Here is a 20481-nt window from a genome sequence, read left to right as displayed (position 1 = left end):
GATAAAGGCATGTCTTTGGTAAGTAGAAGTATATTTAGATTGTATACAAATGTGGAGGTCAAGTGAAGATGATCTGTTATTGATACCTATCAGACCTTGACGAGTGTAAGAAGAAGGGAAATGGTTTTAATGAGAATGGATTATTAATATGATAATAATAAGTTCAAAAAATCGAAAACGAGACTCAATTTCAAAGTATTATTTTCAAAACAGGCAAGTTCTTCGTTTAACTTACTTCACGTTTAGGATAACATTAAAAAGCGCACCATACATGTACATGTATATAATTAATTTAATTATAATAAAAGTGTGTGTGGCGGTGGGGGGGGGGGTGCCTCAAAAATTAATTTTCTAAACATTAACTTAAGGAAAATTTTGGTTGCGAGAAAGGGGGGGGGGGGGGGCAGTGCTCCCACTGGACCATCTAAAAGGTACTATTAACAAGCTCACAAATGATACCCCCGCTAAGAAAAAAAGTAATATTTTTATGAAGTAAGAACTTCCAATGTTTCTCCATCAGAAAGATATAGACTGGACACAAATTTTACACAGACAGACAGACGGACGGACAAGGTGATTTTTATTTGACCCCCCCCCCCTCCTCCCACCAAATTTATTTTCGTGGGGTATAAAAGTCCTTTTCGCCCGTTTTGTGTGGCACAAAAAACGACCTATATTTTTCAATTATTTCTATCATATCACGTATAAATATACATGTAAATGTATGATTTGTATGCACATTTGAGTTCTTCTCATCATCGTCGGAAAGGACAGGAAACCCTTGGGTTCCAATGATGTCTTTTCACTGGCATTTGTCGATTTGCATCATTAAATCATTTCCAAGTTTTAATTTTGTTTAAAAAACAAATTATTTTGGCTAAAATACATGCAAAATTAATACTAACACATGCATTGGGAAAGTGGTTAATTATACACATATGCCTCCTCTGAAAACATATTATACTAATAAGCAAGCTTAAAGCAATATGAGATGCATAAAATTTATTACAAAAAAATTCATTACAAATAAGCCTTAATTGCAGTGCTTGCAAGTTATCCATTTAAACACAACATTTAATACACAATAAAAAGCACAAAACTTTAAAAAAAAATTCACAAAACTTTACATAGAAATTCAGTTAAATAAATCCATGATCTATGCCTTAGAATCCAGCGGTCCACCTGAAAAGGAGAAATGAACATATTAGTTACTTTTAATAATTTGACTAAAACTATTCAAACATAGACATTGGCTATTAATTAACAAAGGTAAAGTTTTGGGACAAATTTACAGATAATTGTGTTGACTTGTGACAACAAAAACATTTGTAAGCATTACTTGTTAGCATCCACATTGTAGATTTCCATGGCATCCATGAAGTCTGATACTTGGCCATCATTGAGAGTTCCGTACCCCCCAGACAAGTGAATGCGGCCATTCTCTGTGGTGGCTGAGGCTCCAGTCCTTGGCTCTGGCAAGGACTTCACAAAGAACCAGCAGTTGGTTTTGGGGTTGTAACATTCAACCCTGGTTAAAACCCTGAAAAATTAAACTTCAGTATAACATATAGAATGTACATATTGCATTTACCTGTATTTAGCTCCATTCATGTTTTGTTCAATCATTTACTACATATAGACAACAACAATAGGCCATCTGGCATCTGCACTTACTGGCCCCTTTTACCAATGCCTCCAATGGCATATATCATTCCGTCCAGGAGGCATAGTGCGTGGTCCATACGAGCAACATTCATCGGAGCGAGGGAGATCCATTGCTTGGTTTCATAGCTGTATGCCTTGACTTTCTTGGAGGGACTTCCATCATGCCCAGGTCCACCTTTACAGGTAAATGAAAAATGTGGCAGATTTGATAATGATTGTTGACATACTGGAATCAGAATTAATGATATTTGGATTAAAAGACAACATTGGATTAAAACAGATTAACATTCTATCACACAGGTCAGCTTTATTGTATTCATAGAGCCACTACAAGGACTCAAAATGAGAAATTTATTAACACACATCTTTACTATTGAAATAAAAAGTAGGGATTTTAGTGACTTTATATTTCCCTCTCTGTAAACACTTACCAATCAAGAACCACTGGGAGCCTCCCCACACCATGGCCTTGTTCCGGAGCTGGTCACTCTCGGTCGAGAGTTTTCCCTCCTGATTGGTCTGCTCCCAATCTCTTTTTTCCACCTCTCTTTTCTTTTTCTTACGAGTAGACTTGTTTGGGTCCCTCTTCTTCTCTTTGTGGATTCGGCCAAATTTCTCTCCCATTCCTAGATCCAAGCTATGGAGAATGCGCCTGTCTTGCCCTTGTTTGTTTTGCACCTCCTTAGCATGATGATCTGGAGAAATGTTCCACTTTTCTTCAAAAAGCACCTCCCTTTGGACTCTTTGATGCTCTCCAAAACCACCCAACATACTGCAGTCTCCAGCCACTTATAAAAAAAAAAAAGAGAAGATGTTTTGTTAGACATTGTGATGTACCGTTATATATGGATGAATAAGGTCATTAACATGCACTTGACTCAGTATATGGTGATAATTACAACATAATTCTTAACATGTAACTTATACAACAACAAAGAAAGCAAAATATTCATTTCCTGAAAACATTAGACCAAATTAAGGCGGACCATAAATAGTGTCTATTTGCTCAAATATTAGAAATGCAGATCTGCAATATTGGTTACATTTGGAATTGCTGTATTGTTCAATGAGGGGAAATTTGGAAATGGTTGAGGAGCTAGCGCTGTGCAAGTAGGCGTGCGTGTTGAAATCTCGGGCCATGTCCTCTGACATGCGACATATTTCAACCTCAACATCAGGGTCCTCCTGTTCATCAACCTGCTCAGTGCTAGAATGATTCTGGAAAAGCAGGAAGGGGAAGGAAGGAAAAGATAAAGATGAGAAGAAAGAAGAGTTATAGGGAGTCAGTTAAAAAAGGAGATTAGATTAGATTAGAGTTTGGTGATAAAGTGGATTTTAGTACCGGTAAAGAATGCAAATGTTTTACAAAGAGGTGATGTACATACCTGCATGGATGAATACATATCAAATACAAATACAGTATAAACTTGTCTTCAGAAAGAAAAAAAAACATTGCTAATAAACAATACAAGAAACAGTTTAAATGAACAAATTCATTAATTCAAGTTAATTGAATCTCAACTACAATACAACCTTGAGGTACTATGAGGAAACTCACAAATCAATTATAATACCTCCAACTAAGAAAATATTAAACCTGAAGTATTTCTCTATTAAAAAAATAAGGGATGCTTCTTTTTTCTTATAGTGACATTGAACTAACACAAATGACCAAAGCTCAAGTCAGGATATATACAGGACACAAGCAATCTTTGTGTCAAATTTTAGCATCTAATCATTTTCCATTGCAAGATAAAGCCCAGACAGGAATTAAGCATTATTTAAACAATGACCTTGAATTTGCCCAACTGACCCTGGGTGAAGATCATGACGCATCCTTAATAGGCTATATGCAATGTTTGTGTGAAGTAAGAACCCCAAATGTTTCTCCATAAAAAAAAAGATATGGACTGGACACAAATTTTGGCACTTTTCTGACCTTGACCTTGCTCAAATGACCTTGGGTCAAGGTCATTACACACCCTCATGTTATAAGCAATGTTTGTGTGAAGTAAGAACATCCAACATTTCGATTCGCGATCTCCATAAAAAAAAAAAAATGGACCCAGGGATCGACATTAACGGTTGCCCGATTGCCCGGGGCAAGTAAAATCTCTATTCGGGCGAGTGAAAGTCTGGGTAGACTTGTCCGATCTGGCAAGTAAAATTTCTGATTAGAAGTATGCTTTTGTTTTGGTTACAAATAATTTTTATCATAAAATCAACATCCTTTCCAAATTGGAACTCTTCAGTCTAACTGTCTTCTGTTACCTTAGCGTTTAACTTTAGGTAAGTCGTTCCATATGACATTCTTGTTACATTGATTTACAGATCACGCGAATATATATCCATGTATTCGATGTCAGTTCTTTTTCGTATTACGGTATGTGCTGTCACGATAAAGAGCCAAACCATGTGCATGTCATGATATTCTGAATGCATTTGTCGTACGATTTAAATTAATTATGTCACAAACACGTGTGTTGATGGAAACGGCGATAGTTTTTTTTTTATAAACGTCATGGCATTGCAGTCTTCTCTTTTTAAATACTTTGGGGGGAAACAAAATGACATTATTGGCATATTACTACTTGTTTATATCAATAAAATTGATTTACAGTGTGTTTTTCTTCTAACTGAATTCGGGCAACCAAGTTTAAGATTGGACATGTCAAAATTTGAGTTCACTTGCCCAAAGGGCAAGTGAATTTAAAAGTTAATGTCTATCCCTGGGACCAGGCATGAATTTTGCACAGACAGAAGGACAGACAGACAAGATGATTCCTACATACCCCCCCCCCCCAAAAAAAAATTGTTTGCGGGAGGGGGGAGAGAAGATCAATTATCCTGTGAAAACCCAACTATAGTATAACTCACACTGATATAGCTGGCTACACTAGTAGCACTGTTGGTGTGGCTGCGAGGGGTAGGAATTTGGAGATCCAGGGGGTCTTCTCCACCCAGAGACAAGGAAGTCTGAATCCTGTAACATATATATAATGACAGAATTCAAAACATGCAAAACAATTAACAAATAATTAATATGAAGACAGCAACTATTTCATAAAATTGCAGATGGTATTTGCAAGCTCACAATAATAGATGTGCATGATCTTATGATAGCTAGTACATATTAATCCAATCAAGTTCAAGAGTCAAATTAATTAACAGTTATCCCTAAAAAAAAAATCCAGGAGTTTTCATGCTTGCAATGTTGTAGGATTGTATAGTCTATTTCACTTGATAATCTTCACCCCTGCGAATGTTATTGTCATTTAAATTTTATATCACGTGATTTTATTTGACCCTTTCAGTTTCGCAGTAAAAATCATGCCTCTTGTTTATAGTCTATTTCATAAAATGTACGTACTTGTAGTCAAATATAAAATCTAGAGGTTTATTGATTTTAAACTTTATCTTCATTAATTTGTGATAAAATGTGTTCTAGAAATAAATCCGACAATACCAAAAAAAAGTTTTTGTCTGCTGTTGCAACAATTAACATGCTCGTAGAGATCCCCCCTGAGGGTTAATTTTCGATCCGCGCCTGACCTATAGTAACAGCATCAATAGTGAAACAGACTATACTATTTAATGCCAAATGACTCGATATACTAAGTTTTTATTCAAAACAGACACTCATTATTTTTCTAAAAACATGGTATTGCACACCACAAGCATCAAACATGGCTATGATTTTATTAAGCAACCCAACGATTATATTTTCAACCACTTTACATGTGGTTGAACATGAACGATAACTCTGTTCTGAATAATATCGTTTAATATAAATAACCGATATATGGTGAAATAAGACATACATCTTAAAAGATTTTCATGTTTTAATATAAATCCAAGTAGGATATGATATGAAAAACGACCAGTCCTTACGTATTTTGAGAATATTATCCGAACACTTATACTTCCGCTCAAAATTTCACAGGAACTGAAAAAAATCTCGGTGAAGTCTCGTGAACTTTCATTCGAGCACCTCTGGATTTATTACATACTTTGCAACGATAAAGAAAACATTCCGAACACATTCACAGGGGTGATCTTAATAGCTCTGAAATATACAGGGAATACACTACCAATCCCAACCCCCCAGTCTACAGACTTAAATAAAATGACATTGGTAACATTTTGTTGTGAGTGTATATAATTAAGCCATCCTTATATAATTGAAAAAAATCTCTGTATAAAAAAAAAGTTCTTTGCTGTTTGCTAATAAAATTTTATCAGCAGGGGGTATTTCAATGAGTTGGGAGGCAATTTCAAACAAACAATAATTTTATTTTGGCCTTACCAATTTGCCAAGGTGATGTCCATTATCACCTGGTGGTAGTCTCTCAGCATAGGACAGATTTTGAAACAGGAGAAAAGCTGCTCTCCAGTAAGCAATGGGAATCTGACGCATCCCATTATCTTTTCGATACAGTCTGCTCCAATATGCTTAAGGAGATCCACGGCTGTCAAGAAAACCTCCATTTCAGAATCCACATTCAGACCGTCATCGGAGAGAATCAGGCAGACAGTCTCTACATCCAAGCATAGGAAGTCTTTGGTTTTTCTCCAGGTCATGAAGTTTTTGCACAGCAGTTGCATGATAGTTTTGCACATTGGGATGTTCTTGTTTCTCCTCATTACTGGTAGTAAATTAAGAAGTTCTGCATTGCTAATATTTTTCAATCCGTCAATGCAACGCTTTGAAAGTGTTTCAACTTCAAATATCTCTGACAACTTCAGGATGTCAGGTATAAATTTCGAATTTTTAACCTCAATGTGACCTGTATATAAGAAGTTAATGAAGATTTCCAAGGCAGCAGGTTCAACATTCTTCACCCTGATTATCTTTGGGGTGACAGGATCAGAGGAAAATTCCTTCGCTTCAAAAACTTCCTTAAAAAGTGTACTCTGTGATGCCAGTACAACTTTGTGCACTGGAATGAGGAGCTCTCCCACTTGAAAGGAGACATCACATATCTTCTTCTGCTTGTAAATATCATGTAGGTAAGAACCAACTCCCTCATAATGGGAGATGGTTCCAGTCATCCCACTGCTTCTACCCCCAGATTCTATGGTGGATCGTGGTCCCTGGCTAGAGACTTCATGGGCTAGGGAGCCCTCCAAGGAAGAGGCCCTACTGGGAGCACTGGCCTCCTCAATTAAAGACACATGAGAACTATGCCCACTGTAAGTGGTGTCACTCGGTGAGGTTGGAGAATTGTTGCTGTTTCTATTCTCTGTAATTAGACAAGGGTAAGCCAAGTAAACGGAGATTGGTACAGCACGTAGCATCGTTTTGAAGGGGGGGGGGGGGACTCATTTAAAAAATCTTGACAAGCAAAAAAGAAAAAAAAGGGGGGGGGGGGGTTACTTTCCAAAATCCTGAAATCCTAATCCGTTTGGGAGTAGGGGGGGGGGGGGAGTAGTATCTAATTTCACTGTTTATTCCCCCCCCCCCCCCCCCGATGCTATGTGCATGTAGTACATGGGACTTCAAAGGAGATTTTCAATGCTTATATAAAGAATTATCATCTTTTTTTTAAACAACAGAACAGCAGTTAATGTAGTAATAGAAATAATACTTGTATACAAAGCTATCAGAATTGTGATTAACCTCAAGAGCAGCCGGCTGCTGCTCTGCTGAACAAGTGAACATGCTTGTGGTATTTACCCTCCCCATACAGTCTGGGCGGACTCCGAAAACGGAGTAAACTCCGAAAACGGAGTATTTGGCACCGTCATGCATTGCGATTTTCTCAACTTCCGTTTTGTAGCTAATGTAAATAATGGAGAGTTGCCTCCCTTTCCCGTAAAAACGTGATTGAAAAATAGATTGAAATCCTTCAGAAGCGTGAAAAAAAAATATGGAAACGACTCAGAAATGATTAATCTTAAAATATTACTTTTAAAAAAAGTGGAAATGTTTCGGTAAACAACAGGAAAAATACATACAAATATTAAAACTCATACGTGGTCGACCAGGACTTTAAGATAAGAAAATCGGACTTCAAATTAAGACTTGGAAGTATGGAAATTGAAAATTAATTGTTGCACTAATGTAAGTATTCAAGCCTTTAATATAGATGATGGTTTTTTTTTTAAATACGACAAAATTACGATGTATACAAGGTTTTAAGAAGTGCCGACTTGGCGAGTCAGCGCGTGATAAAAGAACGGTGTAATAACTACAAACGGGATTAAAAAAACTAACAGTAATAGTGTATTTCACACCCTAGCACATAAATTATCTTTAATAATAGTGAAATCATGGAAAAAACATTAATTTATTCACTTTATTGGCTTCGTCATAGGAAACAGAATTAACAAACTTTGACAGCAAATAATATTTGATTTGCCCAACGAACGTATATTTTTGCCAAATACATTCTGTTGAAACATGTCTTATAAAGCATTTAAACGTATTTTCAGACCTGCATATGAATAATCCGCTTTGCACAATCAATTTTCCTGAGTGTCCTGTTTTCACGTAAAAATGGGATATTTTGATAAACTGCGCATGCGCCGAACTCCTTTTTCGGAGTATTTTTTCTATTGAGAAATCACTTCCGTTTACTCCGTTTTCGGAGTCCGCCCAGACTGCCATATGACCTATGTATTTCTTGTTTGAGAGGCTCTACCATCAAGATGTAATGTGGATACATTCAAACTAAGAAAGCTTCTACTTTTATAGTCATAATTAGCCTATGACTATTATATTGTTGCTGTCAAAGTTTTGGTTTACACAAGTATTGTTCATTCACAGAGATTTGTGAATTTATTTTTTAAATACCTGACCAGTAACATAACATACATACAAAATATTGGTATCAAAACAAAACACAAAGAAATAAAAACCATAGAGGGATGCAGCAAGCAGGAACTATCACAATAATATTCATCACATCTGAGAATACATTTTGTAGTTTTTTATCGTATCTCGTTATTACATGTAATATAACAAAAGAGACTTACCCATTGGTGGAGAGCTGTTACGTGATGGTAACGTATTAATCCAGGAATAAACATACGGAGTCTGCAAATGCAGCCCACTCAAGGCTGCACTTTCCATAATTCTCGAATTCTCTTCAAATTGAAAAATCTAGTTCGATGCTTGATAAGAATTCCCAAACTGATGAAACAATAAATGCTGAGTACACAAGATCCTCTATACGATGACAAAAGGCTACTACACACTGATTGCAGATTGTGAGAATATGCAAATATGCAGCTAGCTTCCACAGTAACTAAGGAAGTTTGATATCTGCCCGCGCAGAAACTTATTTATAACACAAGATGCGCGTGCGTGGTCGACATCTCAGCGACAGATTAGATAGTCTTGAGTTGTCGATCGTATGTCAAGTTGGCAAAAAGGCGGTTTCTATCTCACAGAAAAAGGCTACTATACACTGATTGTAGATTATGGAAACACCGGCGTTGCAAATATGAAAAGTTCTCTGGAAGAATTCAGGTATGTGAATGAATTTTGAAATAAAAGTATCAGTTTTTTTCTTCAAATAAATGATGAAAATTAGGGAACAGTGGGAAAGGGCCAAACGTGTCGGACGAAAAATAACCCACGGCCACCTTTAACGATGTTTTAACCCACTGTAATATGTATATATTTTTTTGGTTTCTCTACAAGCCCTTGTGAGCGAAGATCAATTTTTATGTACATGTGATGTTGAAATTCTGTTATAAACTGCCCATCGTGGTAAGTTTTAAATGACTAACGTATATACCACGTTACCAGGTTACAAACGTCACGGCCACGTGGCTCTATATTTTTAGTTTTTTTAATTAATATTATACCAAAGATTTGACTGAAAATATTACAGTGAAGTACTTAGAGGGCATTAAGTTTATATATAGTTTTATGGTAAAATAATTGGTACTCTTTTCGTTATAAATGCCGAATGGCGAATTTTTGTTTTTACATGTAAATTTGTAAACACAAGGAAAGATAAATATCCTATTTCACGATTATATTCAAGGAAAGATAAATATTTCATGATTATTAGGATAAATTTTATGATATTGACTCAAGCATTGTCTGCTGTTCAACTGTCAGTGGAATTTGTAACCGGGTTTTTTTATTTGTTTGTTTTTTTCAATTTTTTCAAGCATAATATTTTTTTTGCCTCTGAAATTGTCTAGTCTTTTCAGATTGATTAACTGATACCCTCTTTTCTCTGACGTCAATTCAATCTCATCTGATTTATTTTTCATGTAGACCATCATTGTACAGAGATTCTGCAGCTGGACCAGCAGAGTGATTCGGATCAAATGCAGCCTCTTGTACATGTTCTCTGCCATCCTTGAAGAGGATCGACAAGTTCCACAGTCTTCTCATCTATTCTATTCACATCGGACAACATCTTCATTCCTTTTGTTTTGGCAATTTCAGGAAAGTTTTACCTTCCCTTCACTCCATGAAATTCTCACCAATGTACCTATATCTCCATAATTCGTTGACACATCAGTATATGTTTACAATTTTGCTTCCCCTTATTATGGGTAGCATTTTAATCATCTCTGCATTGTATCGTGGTTCATTAATCCAACATGGCACAGCTTGGACAGTTTTTCTACATGAAATGTTGTTGCTGATATAAATTTCAGTAGTTCTGGGAAAAGGTGGAATATTCATAACAATGTGTCCAGTGTAGAGAAATTAATGAAATTCACCATGGCTTCCTGAGACACGTACATTCTTCACCCAGAATATTCTAGGGGTGACTGGATCTGGTGAGAATTTTTTATCTTGGAACTTCTCCTGGAAAAGTGAACTCTGGGAAGCCAGCACCACTTCGATCAGTAGATCTGCAACTTGGAATGATTACATTGCAAATAATGCCAAATATATCATTCAACTGAAAAACCATGTGAACAATGATTAATTCCCTCATTTTGGGAGTTGGTCTGTTAAATTCTACAGTCATTTGTGGAAAGCAGACACATGCATCCCATGACCTTGTTTGATGTACATTTCCTTTTCATCTGCTCCAAGATGGCTAATGCATTCGACTGCTGAAAGAAGATGTCCATATATATCTGATTCGATGTTGAGACTGTCATTGGACATGATCATTCATATATGCAGCTTCAGTGTTAAAGTCTAGGAAATCTTTAATTACTCTTCCTCCAAATCATGATTTTTTTTACTAAGGATTAATTCCATGATACTTTGGCACATCTTGATTCCATGCGTGAGCTATGTTTTTCCTCTCATTATTGGCCGTAACTTGAGAAGTTCTGCATGACCAGGGTTTTATATTTCGTCAATGCGACGCCAAAAAAGTTTTCTAATTTTAAATGTCTCTGTCAACTTAAGTATAGGTCAGAGATGAAGTTATATTTATTTCAATATGTCTGGTATATATAAAATTTATAAAGTTTAACTATTAATTCAATGGCTCCTTCTGAGACATATTGCTCACTCCCATAATTCTTAGGGTTGCAGGTTTGGTCAAAAATTCTTGGACGTCCCTTCCTTAAAAAGGGAGCTTTGCGTTGCCAGCACCACTTTGTGAACTGGAATCAGCAGGTCTCCCACTTGCAAATCTTCTTCTTGAAAATCTCATGGATGTATGAACCGATTCCGTCATAATTGGAGATGGTTTTGGTTCCCGTCATGCCACTGCATGGTACTCATAACCTTAGATTCCAGGGTGAATTTTTCTTTCTTGGTGGAAATTTCATGGGCTAAGGAGCCCTCCAGAGAAGAGGCCTTACTGGGAACATTACTGGAGGATGAGATGGCCTCCTTACTTAAAGAAAAACTATAACCGGCACTGCCAGTGGTGTCACTTCACTCACTCAATTATATGGATGGAGGAAGATTGTTATGGTCTCCATTATCTATAAATGTATAAACATTGTGAAACCAGTGATTTAAACTGGTGAATCAACTCAAAAGAGTGTCTGTAAGAGAGTTGAAAATGATGTTGACTCAGAAAAGAAAGATATGAATAGTGAAAGTAAAGGTAAAATGAAAAGAGCTGGTGATATGATGACATATCAGAGGCCCTGGACCATCTGGCCACAGTTTTTACACCAACATCGACAAGTATGGGGGTAACACCACCAACAACATGTAGCTGACCAAAGAAGAAACAAAACTTTTGTCCCAATATCTCAGCATGTGGGAGGCAGATTCCCAATTTTCGGGATGTCTATCGGGACCCAAACTGGGTGACAACCATGTACATATGTATATTGCCGTGCAATAGGTTTGTTTAACTTTTATATATCATATAGTAATTAAATGTAGTACAATTAAATATATTTATAGACTATATTGTAGGAGGTTGTAAATAGATAATTAGGATCCTAATTTCAACAGTGTTCGGGTTTTTATTTATTTTTTAAGCGTTTTTGTTTTTTAATTAATACATGTCATTGTACCAGGTATTTATTTACATTTCGTTTGTAATTCTATTGTATACAGTATACACATGACACTATGACAGATTGACAGCAAATACATTATATACTGTTAAGGATTCCCGATTGGTTTTACAGCGATGTGTAGAAAGTCTCTTGTCTGTACTTTATATGATATGACGTCATAATTGACTTTGACGTCACGATCTGCATTCCTTTGATAGTTCTCAGGGAAGGTATCTTAACATTAAAAAAAGTGAATTATATCAAACCAGTAATAAAACCGCATGTTTCGTTTACATAGATGCTGCCGTTAATGCCAGACGTACAGAATTCATTCATATTAAAAACCAGTATCAAATAATCGGCAGTTTTAAAGCTTCGTTTTAAATGAAAGGATATTTATGATTTAGTGGTTTGGAGACTTTCCTTGTTACATGTATGTGTAAACAACTGAATGAAGAAATTTTAATGCATGTAAAAACCAGCTTGGCGCAGTTTTGGCCCAATTTTAAGCTCACCTGAGCTTTTCTGATCACATTTTGTCTGTCGTCTGTCTGTCCGTAAACTTTTCGCATTTTCAACATCTTCTCAAGAACTACTGGGCCAATTTCAACCAAACTTGGCACAAATCATCCTTAGGCAAAGGGGATTCAAAGTTGTGAAAATTAAGGGCCACACCCCTTTTCAAGGGGAGATAATTAGAAATTAATGAAAATTTTTGAGAAATTTTCAAAAATCTTTTTCTCAAGAACCATCAAGCCAGGAAAGCTGAAACTTGTGTGGAAGCATCCTCAAGTAGTGTAGATTCAAAGTTGGGGGTAGGGTGGGGCCACAATGGGGGATCGAAGTTTTACATAGGAATATATAGAGTAAATCTTTAATAATCTTCTTCTCAGAAACTAATCAGCCAGGAAAGCTAAATCTAGTGTGGAAGCATCCTCAGGTAGAGTAGATTCAAAGTTGTGAAAATCATTACCCTTGGGGGTAGGGTGGGGCCACAATGAGGGTCAAAGTTTTACATAGGAATATATAGAGTAAATCTTTAAAAATCTTCTCAGAAACTAATCAGCCAGGAAAGCTAAAACTTGTATGGAAGTATCCTCAGGTACTGTAGATTCAAAGTTGTGATAATCATGATCCCGGGGGGGGGGGGGGGTTTAAAGTTTTACATATTAGGAATAGAGTAAATCTTAAAAATCTTCTTCTCAGAAACTAATCAGCCAGATGATTCTTTATAATTGTGAAGACTTTGGCTCCAAGACAATTCTTCTGCCTCACAAGAAGGTTCATAGTTTGATGTAGCTTTATATCCCATATATAAACAATTGTTAACACCGTAAACAACCCCTAATGCGGGGGAGTCGACAAAAAGTAGAGGGGAGTCAATTCCAACGCATGGGGGAGTCGATTTTCTTCGCTTTGGAGACAGAAGGAATTTAGGTCACGCCTTTTGTAGGTATTTATAAGAAGTATTTCTAAAAAATATAAACCGCACGGAAGACAGCGATAGTTAAACTTTGTATCGGTCATTGGTCCGAGTGCTCTATGCATCTAGTAGTCTCAAACACTTTGAAACTATTTGACAGATTTCAAATTCACGGTGATCGGGTGGTCAAAATATGCATGATTTGTAAAATATATGACTTGCTTTGGGTTACAGACAGTTGAATCAGTCGAACAAATCATCAACCTTGTAAGTGCAACAATCAAATCTTATTAAATCTTATGAAAAAAATGAAGGGGGGAGTCGATTTTCGGAAAACAGAACGCACGGGGGAGTAGAAAAATATTCAATTCACTCTGTCGGGAATGTTCAACTCATTTTCCATAATGAATAGCATTCAAACAAGGTCTACAAAAAGTCGACTTTATCCAATAAATAAAATGGTTTTACTTATTCACAGATATTTAAGCAATAAAGACAGGTACATGTACTACTCATGTTTTCCATTTAATTTTGATTTTTGTTTTTATTTTTATTTAATTGAATTAAAAGTGAAACATTTATTAAAAGCTATTTTCTTTCTATTTCTTTACATTTACGCGACCCATTGAAACGAATTACATGTGTGTGAACATATTCGTAAATGTTTAATTGAATTTCAAGAACTACTTTTTAATCCATTGTTTAGCTGATCAAATTTTTAAAAAAATATTTGAAGATCTATATTGATTTTTTTACATCATGATGAGGTGAAAAATTTTCTGGGGTTAATTGGGTATTATCGGTGGTTTGTTCCCGATTTCTCCCTTAAAGCTTATCCACTGAACCTCTTAACTCACGCAAAGTCAAAATCTAAGTGAGACGAAAGATGTGAGGATTCATTTAATATTTTGAAACAATGTTTAGTCAATGCACCAATTTTGGCATTTCCTACAGGAAATGACACTTTTGTTCTAGATACAGACGCAAGTCAAATGAAGGCATTGGCTGTTTTGTCCCAGATCCAAGATTGGGAGGAAAAAGTACCGGTAATAGCATATGCTAGCAAAACTTTCAATAAAGCACAGCAAAATTATTGCACTACAAAGAGGGAATTATTAGCTGTAGTTAATTTTGTTCGTTTATTTTGCCAATATTTGATAGGCAGGAGATTTGTCTTGAGAAACGATCATGCCCCCTTAATACTTTGGTTGAAAAACTTTAAAGATCCCGAGGGAATGTATGCTAGATGGATCACTATCTTGGAAAACTATGATTTTGAACTTAAATATAGAGCAGGTTCTAAGCACAAAAACATGGATGCTTTAAGTAGAGTCCCTGACAGAAAGTGTAAAAGGCCCGACTGTCCTCAATGTGTGCTCAATCAGTCTTTTGATCAAAGTTCAGTGATTGATTCTTTTGTTCAAAACTCATGTGTTAAAACTTCAAGCCATAGTTCCGCTGAAATACCTTTTAACAGGTCTAGGCAACCTCCGTTTTTGGAGGATAGCTCAATTTCAAGATGGCTGCTGATTTTTACCATATATGGAAAGTCACTTTGCATTGTGGGTGAAATTATCCTCCATTTTTGGAGGATAGCATGGGTATATTTCAAAGGCTTCGTGCATATCTTTAATGAGAAAATGCAAGCACCAAACCATATGGGAATTAAAGTTAAGGGAATAAACTAATGATTGTATGCGGCGATTTGAAATTCTATGTATAGTATTTTCACAATATGCTTTGAAAGTGTGTACTTCCTGTGTTCAGTTTTACAAATGACATAGACTATTTACATGTTTCATTTAATAAAAATCACAAAATAGTGATGTTTATTACTCATTAAAACATTAATTAGTTCATTCACGTTTAGAGACACACAATAGATATCTTGATCTGCTATATTGTACATGTACAAAGTAAATGTTTGCATATACCTTAGGAACTTTGTAGCTCTTATTCTAATTAATTCACATGTTATTAAGTATATCATTTAAATTTAATCCCTTCACACAAAAAGACATTGTTAAATTTTATTAATCAAAATGATACCATTTATAGATATCAATTATCCACAATATTGAAAAAAAATGTGAGAGTCTTCACATAAAATATTTTTCTTTAAAATCAGCCCTGCAATTATTTAAACTTAAATATTTATTAAATATTATCAATAATTATAATTATTAATAGCTAAATAAGGTGATATTTTTATAGTATAATAATTATATTTTATTCATAGTTAACTCCCTTTGTAAAAACAGAGTTAATTGCCCTTCATCTGAAAAGATCCACCAGGGGGCGCATACATCTATCCTCCAAAAACGGAGGATAAAATCTATCCTCCAAAAACGGAGGTTGCCTAGACCTGTTTAAAGTAAATACTATCACTGCTTCTACAGAAATTGCAAGTTCTAGGGAGAAGGAAATTCCAAATTGGTTAACTTAGATGTTTGGAACAATGAAGAAATTTCAGAAATGCAATTAAAAGACCCAGGGATAAAGCAAATTTTGGTTTGGAAATTAGACGGGAGAACAGTACCCCCAGGGAATGAAATTTGTTCACTTAACGAGTGGAAAAATCTTGTTTTAGATGGTCTATTTTATCTGAAGGGGAATAACTCTTTGGGTTTACCATTTTCTAGACCAGTAGCACCCTGTGAGATAAGAGATGTGGTATTTCAGCATTTACATACCAATAGAACTGGGGGACATTTAGGAAGAGATGGATTCATTGAAGCAATAAGGCGACGTTTCTATTGGCCCAAGCAAAATGATGATATTAATTAAAAGGTGGTGTCAAGAATGTGACTTGTGTGCTCGAGGGAAACCCGGCCCAGGGTTGGGGAAATCTCCTCTTAAGTAAATTGATGCTAGTGCTCCCATGCAAATTGTTGCTGTAGATATTGTAGGCCCGTTACCAATTACAGATAGAAATAATGAATATATTTTTGTTCTGGGGGATTACTATACTAGTCTAAGTGGTAAGAAGCTTTTGCTCTCCCGAATCAATCTGCTATCACAGTGGCTGACAAACTTATCACAGAGGTATTTTGTAAGCTGGGTTACCCTGAACAGATCCATACTGACCAAGGCAGAGAATTTGAGCCTCAATTATTCAGTTGTAGAATTATGAGCCTTTTGGGCATTCAGAAAACCCGAAGAAACCCTTAACAGGTCCCAATTAGATATGTTAGTCGAAAGATTCAATCGTACCATTATACAGATGCTGTCTATTTGTGTGTGATGGTCAGACCGGTTCGAATACCGGCGCCAGATATCTCAGTTGGTAGATCACCTGACTAGAGATTCAGGGGCCCGGGTTCGAATCCCGGTCTGGTCTGTCATTATTTCTCCCATCCTGTTATATTTGGTGCCGTGACCAACCCCTGGAACTGCCAGGGGAAGAGCCTGGGGTGATCTTCGAGGGCAAAGATCATTTAAGGGGGGAGGGATCTTCGAGGGCAAAGATCATTTAAGGGGGGAGGGGGGGGGATGTGACGGTCAGACCGGTTCAAAAACCGGCGCCAGATAGCTCAGTTGGTAGAGCAGCTGATTAGAGATTCAGGTGGCCCGGGTTCGAATCCCGGTCTGGTCCGTCATTATTTCTCCCATCCCATTACATGTGTAAATGAAAACTATCATTCCTGGGATGAACAATTGCCCTTTTTGTTAATGGCCTACAGATCTACTGAGCATTACAGTACAAAATGTACTCCGAATTTGATAATGCTTGGGCGCGAGGTAAATTGTCCCTTAGATTTAATGGTGGGGTTACCTCCCGATCAGAGACAAAATAAATGTACAGTGGAATATGCTGAATTGATTCAATCAGTTTTCAACAAGTCTTTTGAACTAGCTCACTGTCAGTTAGGAAAGGCTGCTAGTAGACAAAAGAAGGGTTATGATAAAAATTTAAGGCCTAGATCATTTGAAGTAGGAAATTGGGTGTGGAGAGGTATCCCTCAAAGGTTGGCTTGAAATTGAGATTGGGGTGGACTGGCCCATATCTGATTATGGATATAATTTCCGATATGACCTGTGCTGTTCAAAAATCCCCGCAGTCTCCTATAGTTAATGTTCATAAAGACCATTTAAAGTTATACAAAGGCAGAGATCATCCTGAATCTTGGTTAGATACTGTACAAGATATCCCTGATATATTAGAATCAGATGAAGATGATTCTGGTCCAGAATTTACACCTGTAGGGAATGATGAGCAATTTTAGCAAACCCGTAGTGGTAGGGTGGTTAAAACCCGTAAAATATACTCCCCTTAAGTCAATTTTCAGCCAGGGTTCAGTGTAAAATAAAAAAAAAACAAGGGTAGTTGTCTATGACTGTTGGTATGTATGTAAATAGAAATATTTTGTTTTCGTACGCGTTTGCGAATGGTGTTGTTAATATCTAATAGTTGTAATAAATGTGCTAAAACGTGTAAAACTGATAAGTTAGCTTAAGGAAGGAGTTTTTTCTGGTTTTCGACTTGTCAAACGTAAATTTGATTAATTGTTCATTAAATCAAGATGAAAGGAAATTAAAATAGTATATTTTTCTTTCTTTTTTACTATCATACAACTTGGCATAGAAAAATGTAATCAATGTTTAGAATGGAACAAGGACTATATTTTTGGCGTAACATTGGCGTAGGAAAATATCACATGTTGCGCAATTCAGAATTGCTGCAGATTATATATATATAATGAGTCTGTTTTAGCATTTTAAAAACAATAACAATAATGTTGGGTTTTTTTTACTAATGTGAATTAATAATATGATACTTGGGTTTCAGAATATGTTTTTAAAATATGATTTGCCTATCAAATAACATTTTTATAAGCTTTTCAAAGCGCCCATTCTATATATTGATTTTTGTGAAAAAATCACTCAAATCAGTTTTTCTCTCTTATGAAACGGTCAATATATTAGCTTTTCTGTCAATTTATATCTTTATATAAAGTCTTCATAATACATAAAAATTAGAAATATTTTATTATTGGAAGCATAAAAAAAATAATCAAAATTTCTTCAAAATTTAAGAAAATTAGAGGAAATGTGGGCTAAGCAATATCAATTTTAGTATAAATATTTATTCCAATTTAGTAGTATAAGCTGATAGACACTCTTATGGTCTATGATTTCATTGAAGATTTGAATCTTCAAATCTTAAACAAATGTCTACAGAACTATAAAGAGCTACACTTATTTTTATCATTCTTTACGTTGAGGAAAAAGGTAGTGACCTTGACCTGACCTTTATCCGAAAACAAAAAGGTCAAATTTAATTAAACTGATAGAATCATTAAGTAAATTGTAATATGATCCGTTTTACTGTGTCAAAATTTCATGCATTTCTTATTATAAGAAGTATGTTTGATAATGAAAAGACTCCTTCCTTAACAGTTATTATTCCCTGTCAATCTTGTTGACAACACTGGAATAAGATCTGTTTATAAAACATGTAATATAAAAGCGTGTAAAATAGGTATCTCAATAATCATGTTTGTGAGCTGACTGAAAGATAAATAAATTTGTGTTTAAATTATATTGAAATTGAATCAGATGTTGATGTTTCATGATGATTTACATGTATTTATATATAATAGATGTAGACATCTAAGTTAATATGAAGTTAACTTGATATCTTATTAATAATTATGCATATATAGCATTTACAATGTTTTGATGTTTACTTATAAATCTCTTCTTCTTTTTTTTTTTTAGTATAAACCATGTTACAGATAGACGTTCCTGACACAGAGCTTCTAGAATTGGACCAGGACCGGGATATTTTTTCCTTGGAAGGAATGCCTTGATTCATACCTGGATGTGATACCAGTATTTCAATATTTAAGAGTTTCAAAAATTTCATGGATCATTGGAAAACCAGACATATGTCAACTGTTCCAATATATGTATGTGTGATGTGCACACATCGATTTAAGACACATCCCCATGCCATAGCATGCATTAAGAGACACCCCCATGATGGAGACTTCCTGAGCTTCCTGTCTTGTGTGCGCATCCGGAACAAAAATTTTATCGGTCCCTAAAGAAAAAATGCGCCCCTGAAAGGTTCCCCTGAGGAAATACAACACATGGAGAGGGTTTGTGGACACGAGGAAACCGCGAAAAAAAGGAGGGATGCTGTTTGTGACAGTACGCCCCATCATTACGAAGAAATGATTTCTCAGGACACGCCTAGCGATTTTGTTACCCAGAACAGTAAGGAAGTTGCCATGATCTACGTGGAAGACAGAAACAAGTTGTATTCCCCACCGCCGTCCGATATGGACAGATACATAAACTCCTTATAGTAAAAGTTTTCAATTTGTATATCTATTGAATCTGTATTAGTTTATAAAGTATGTGATGTATTATTTTGATATGGGTAGTTAATGAAAAGAAATCAGAGATGTCTTTAACTTTAACACATATATTATTGAAATTTTAGTCAAATACATAGCTTTTGTCTTTAAGAGGGAGGAATGTGGTAGATCGGGATTTCGTTTCTATTTATTATTATTAGTATTCTGATCCCAATGTGATTTAATTCTATTACTTTGGTAACGCCCACTTTATACGATAGCCAATAACTTTAATGACAGTTGTCTTTGTTCTCTTTTCCGTGTATAAACCCATGTAACTCCTTATTTGACGAGGGAGACAGCTGGTTTCGCTAGCTACTTTTCTCCTGAGTCCCCGTCTCGTCTGTCTATTTGAGGTCCCTGTTAAAGTTAGGTTTTAGGGTTGGGGGATTTTAAGTACTTGATGTAAACTTGTTTGTTCTTATTTTGTTATAATAAATTTATAAAGGGTTGTTAATCTTGGTTTTCATTTACTTTGAGTTTGGTTTATTATATCTGGTTTATCTATAGTGAGAGTAAAGTCGTTTTCATACCTTATTTGTAATTTAGTAAAGTTTAAATTCTTAATGTAGAGGTCAAATTCAGTCTCAAAACAAAAATAAACACAACGCGAAGTACTGATAAAAAACCTAT

General features: G+C 35.6%; 1 protein-coding gene and 1 long non-coding RNA gene across 3 annotated transcripts; one reads left to right on the top strand and one right to left on the bottom strand.

Annotated features, from left to right (window-relative positions):
• Window positions 1-987: 987 nt before the first annotated feature.
• LOC117688191 (kelch-like protein 3) lies at window positions 988-8896 on the bottom strand. Its single transcript, XM_066068415.1, has 8 exons — window positions 8644-8896; window positions 5972-6908; window positions 4543-4648; window positions 2709-2883; window positions 2097-2453; window positions 1675-1840; window positions 1340-1540; window positions 988-1182 (listed from the first exon to the last, which is right to left on the bottom strand). The coding sequence occupies exons 1-8, from the start codon at window positions 8738-8740 to the stop codon at window positions 1164-1166; spliced, it is 2058 nt and encodes a 685-aa protein (XP_065924487.1). The 5' UTR covers window positions 8741-8896; the 3' UTR covers window positions 988-1163.
• A 73-nt stretch (window positions 8897-8969) lies between these two features.
• Window positions 8970-20299, top strand: LOC109619069 (uncharacterized). Of its 2 annotated transcripts, XR_010708312.1 has the most exons (4): window positions 8970-9139; window positions 9902-11900; window positions 14459-14529; window positions 19205-20299. It is a non-coding gene; the product is annotated as an uncharacterized lncRNA (long non-coding RNA). The 2 variants fall into 2 exon arrangements; XR_010708311.1 differs by lacking the exon at window positions 14459-14529.
• The last annotated feature ends 182 nt before the right edge of the window (window positions 20300-20481 follow it).

This window comes from Magallana gigas, chromosome 1 (assembly GCF_963853765.1).
Source record: "Magallana gigas chromosome 1, xbMagGiga1.1, whole genome shotgun sequence".
In the NCBI taxonomy this organism is placed as follows: domain Eukaryota; kingdom Metazoa; phylum Mollusca; class Bivalvia; order Ostreida; family Ostreidae; genus Magallana; species Magallana gigas.
The sequence above is the reverse complement of the archived record's forward strand: the minus strand, read 5'-3'. Positions and strand labels throughout refer to the sequence as shown.

Excerpts from the sequence above, each read along its gene's own strand:
- LOC117688191 (XM_066068415.1), bottom strand. The coding sequence starts at position 8,740 with ATGGAAAGTGCAGCCTTGAGTGGGCTGCATTTGCAGACTCCGTATGTT. Across the intron at positions 6,909-8,643 it reads TAACAGCTCTCCACCAATGG|AGAATAGAAACAGCAACAAT; the intron begins GTAAGTCTCTTT and ends GTCTAATTACAG. Across the intron at positions 1,541-1,674 it reads GGCATTGGTAAAAGGGGCCA|GGTTTTAACCAGGGTTGAAT; the intron begins GTAAGTGCAGAT and ends TTAATTTTTCAG.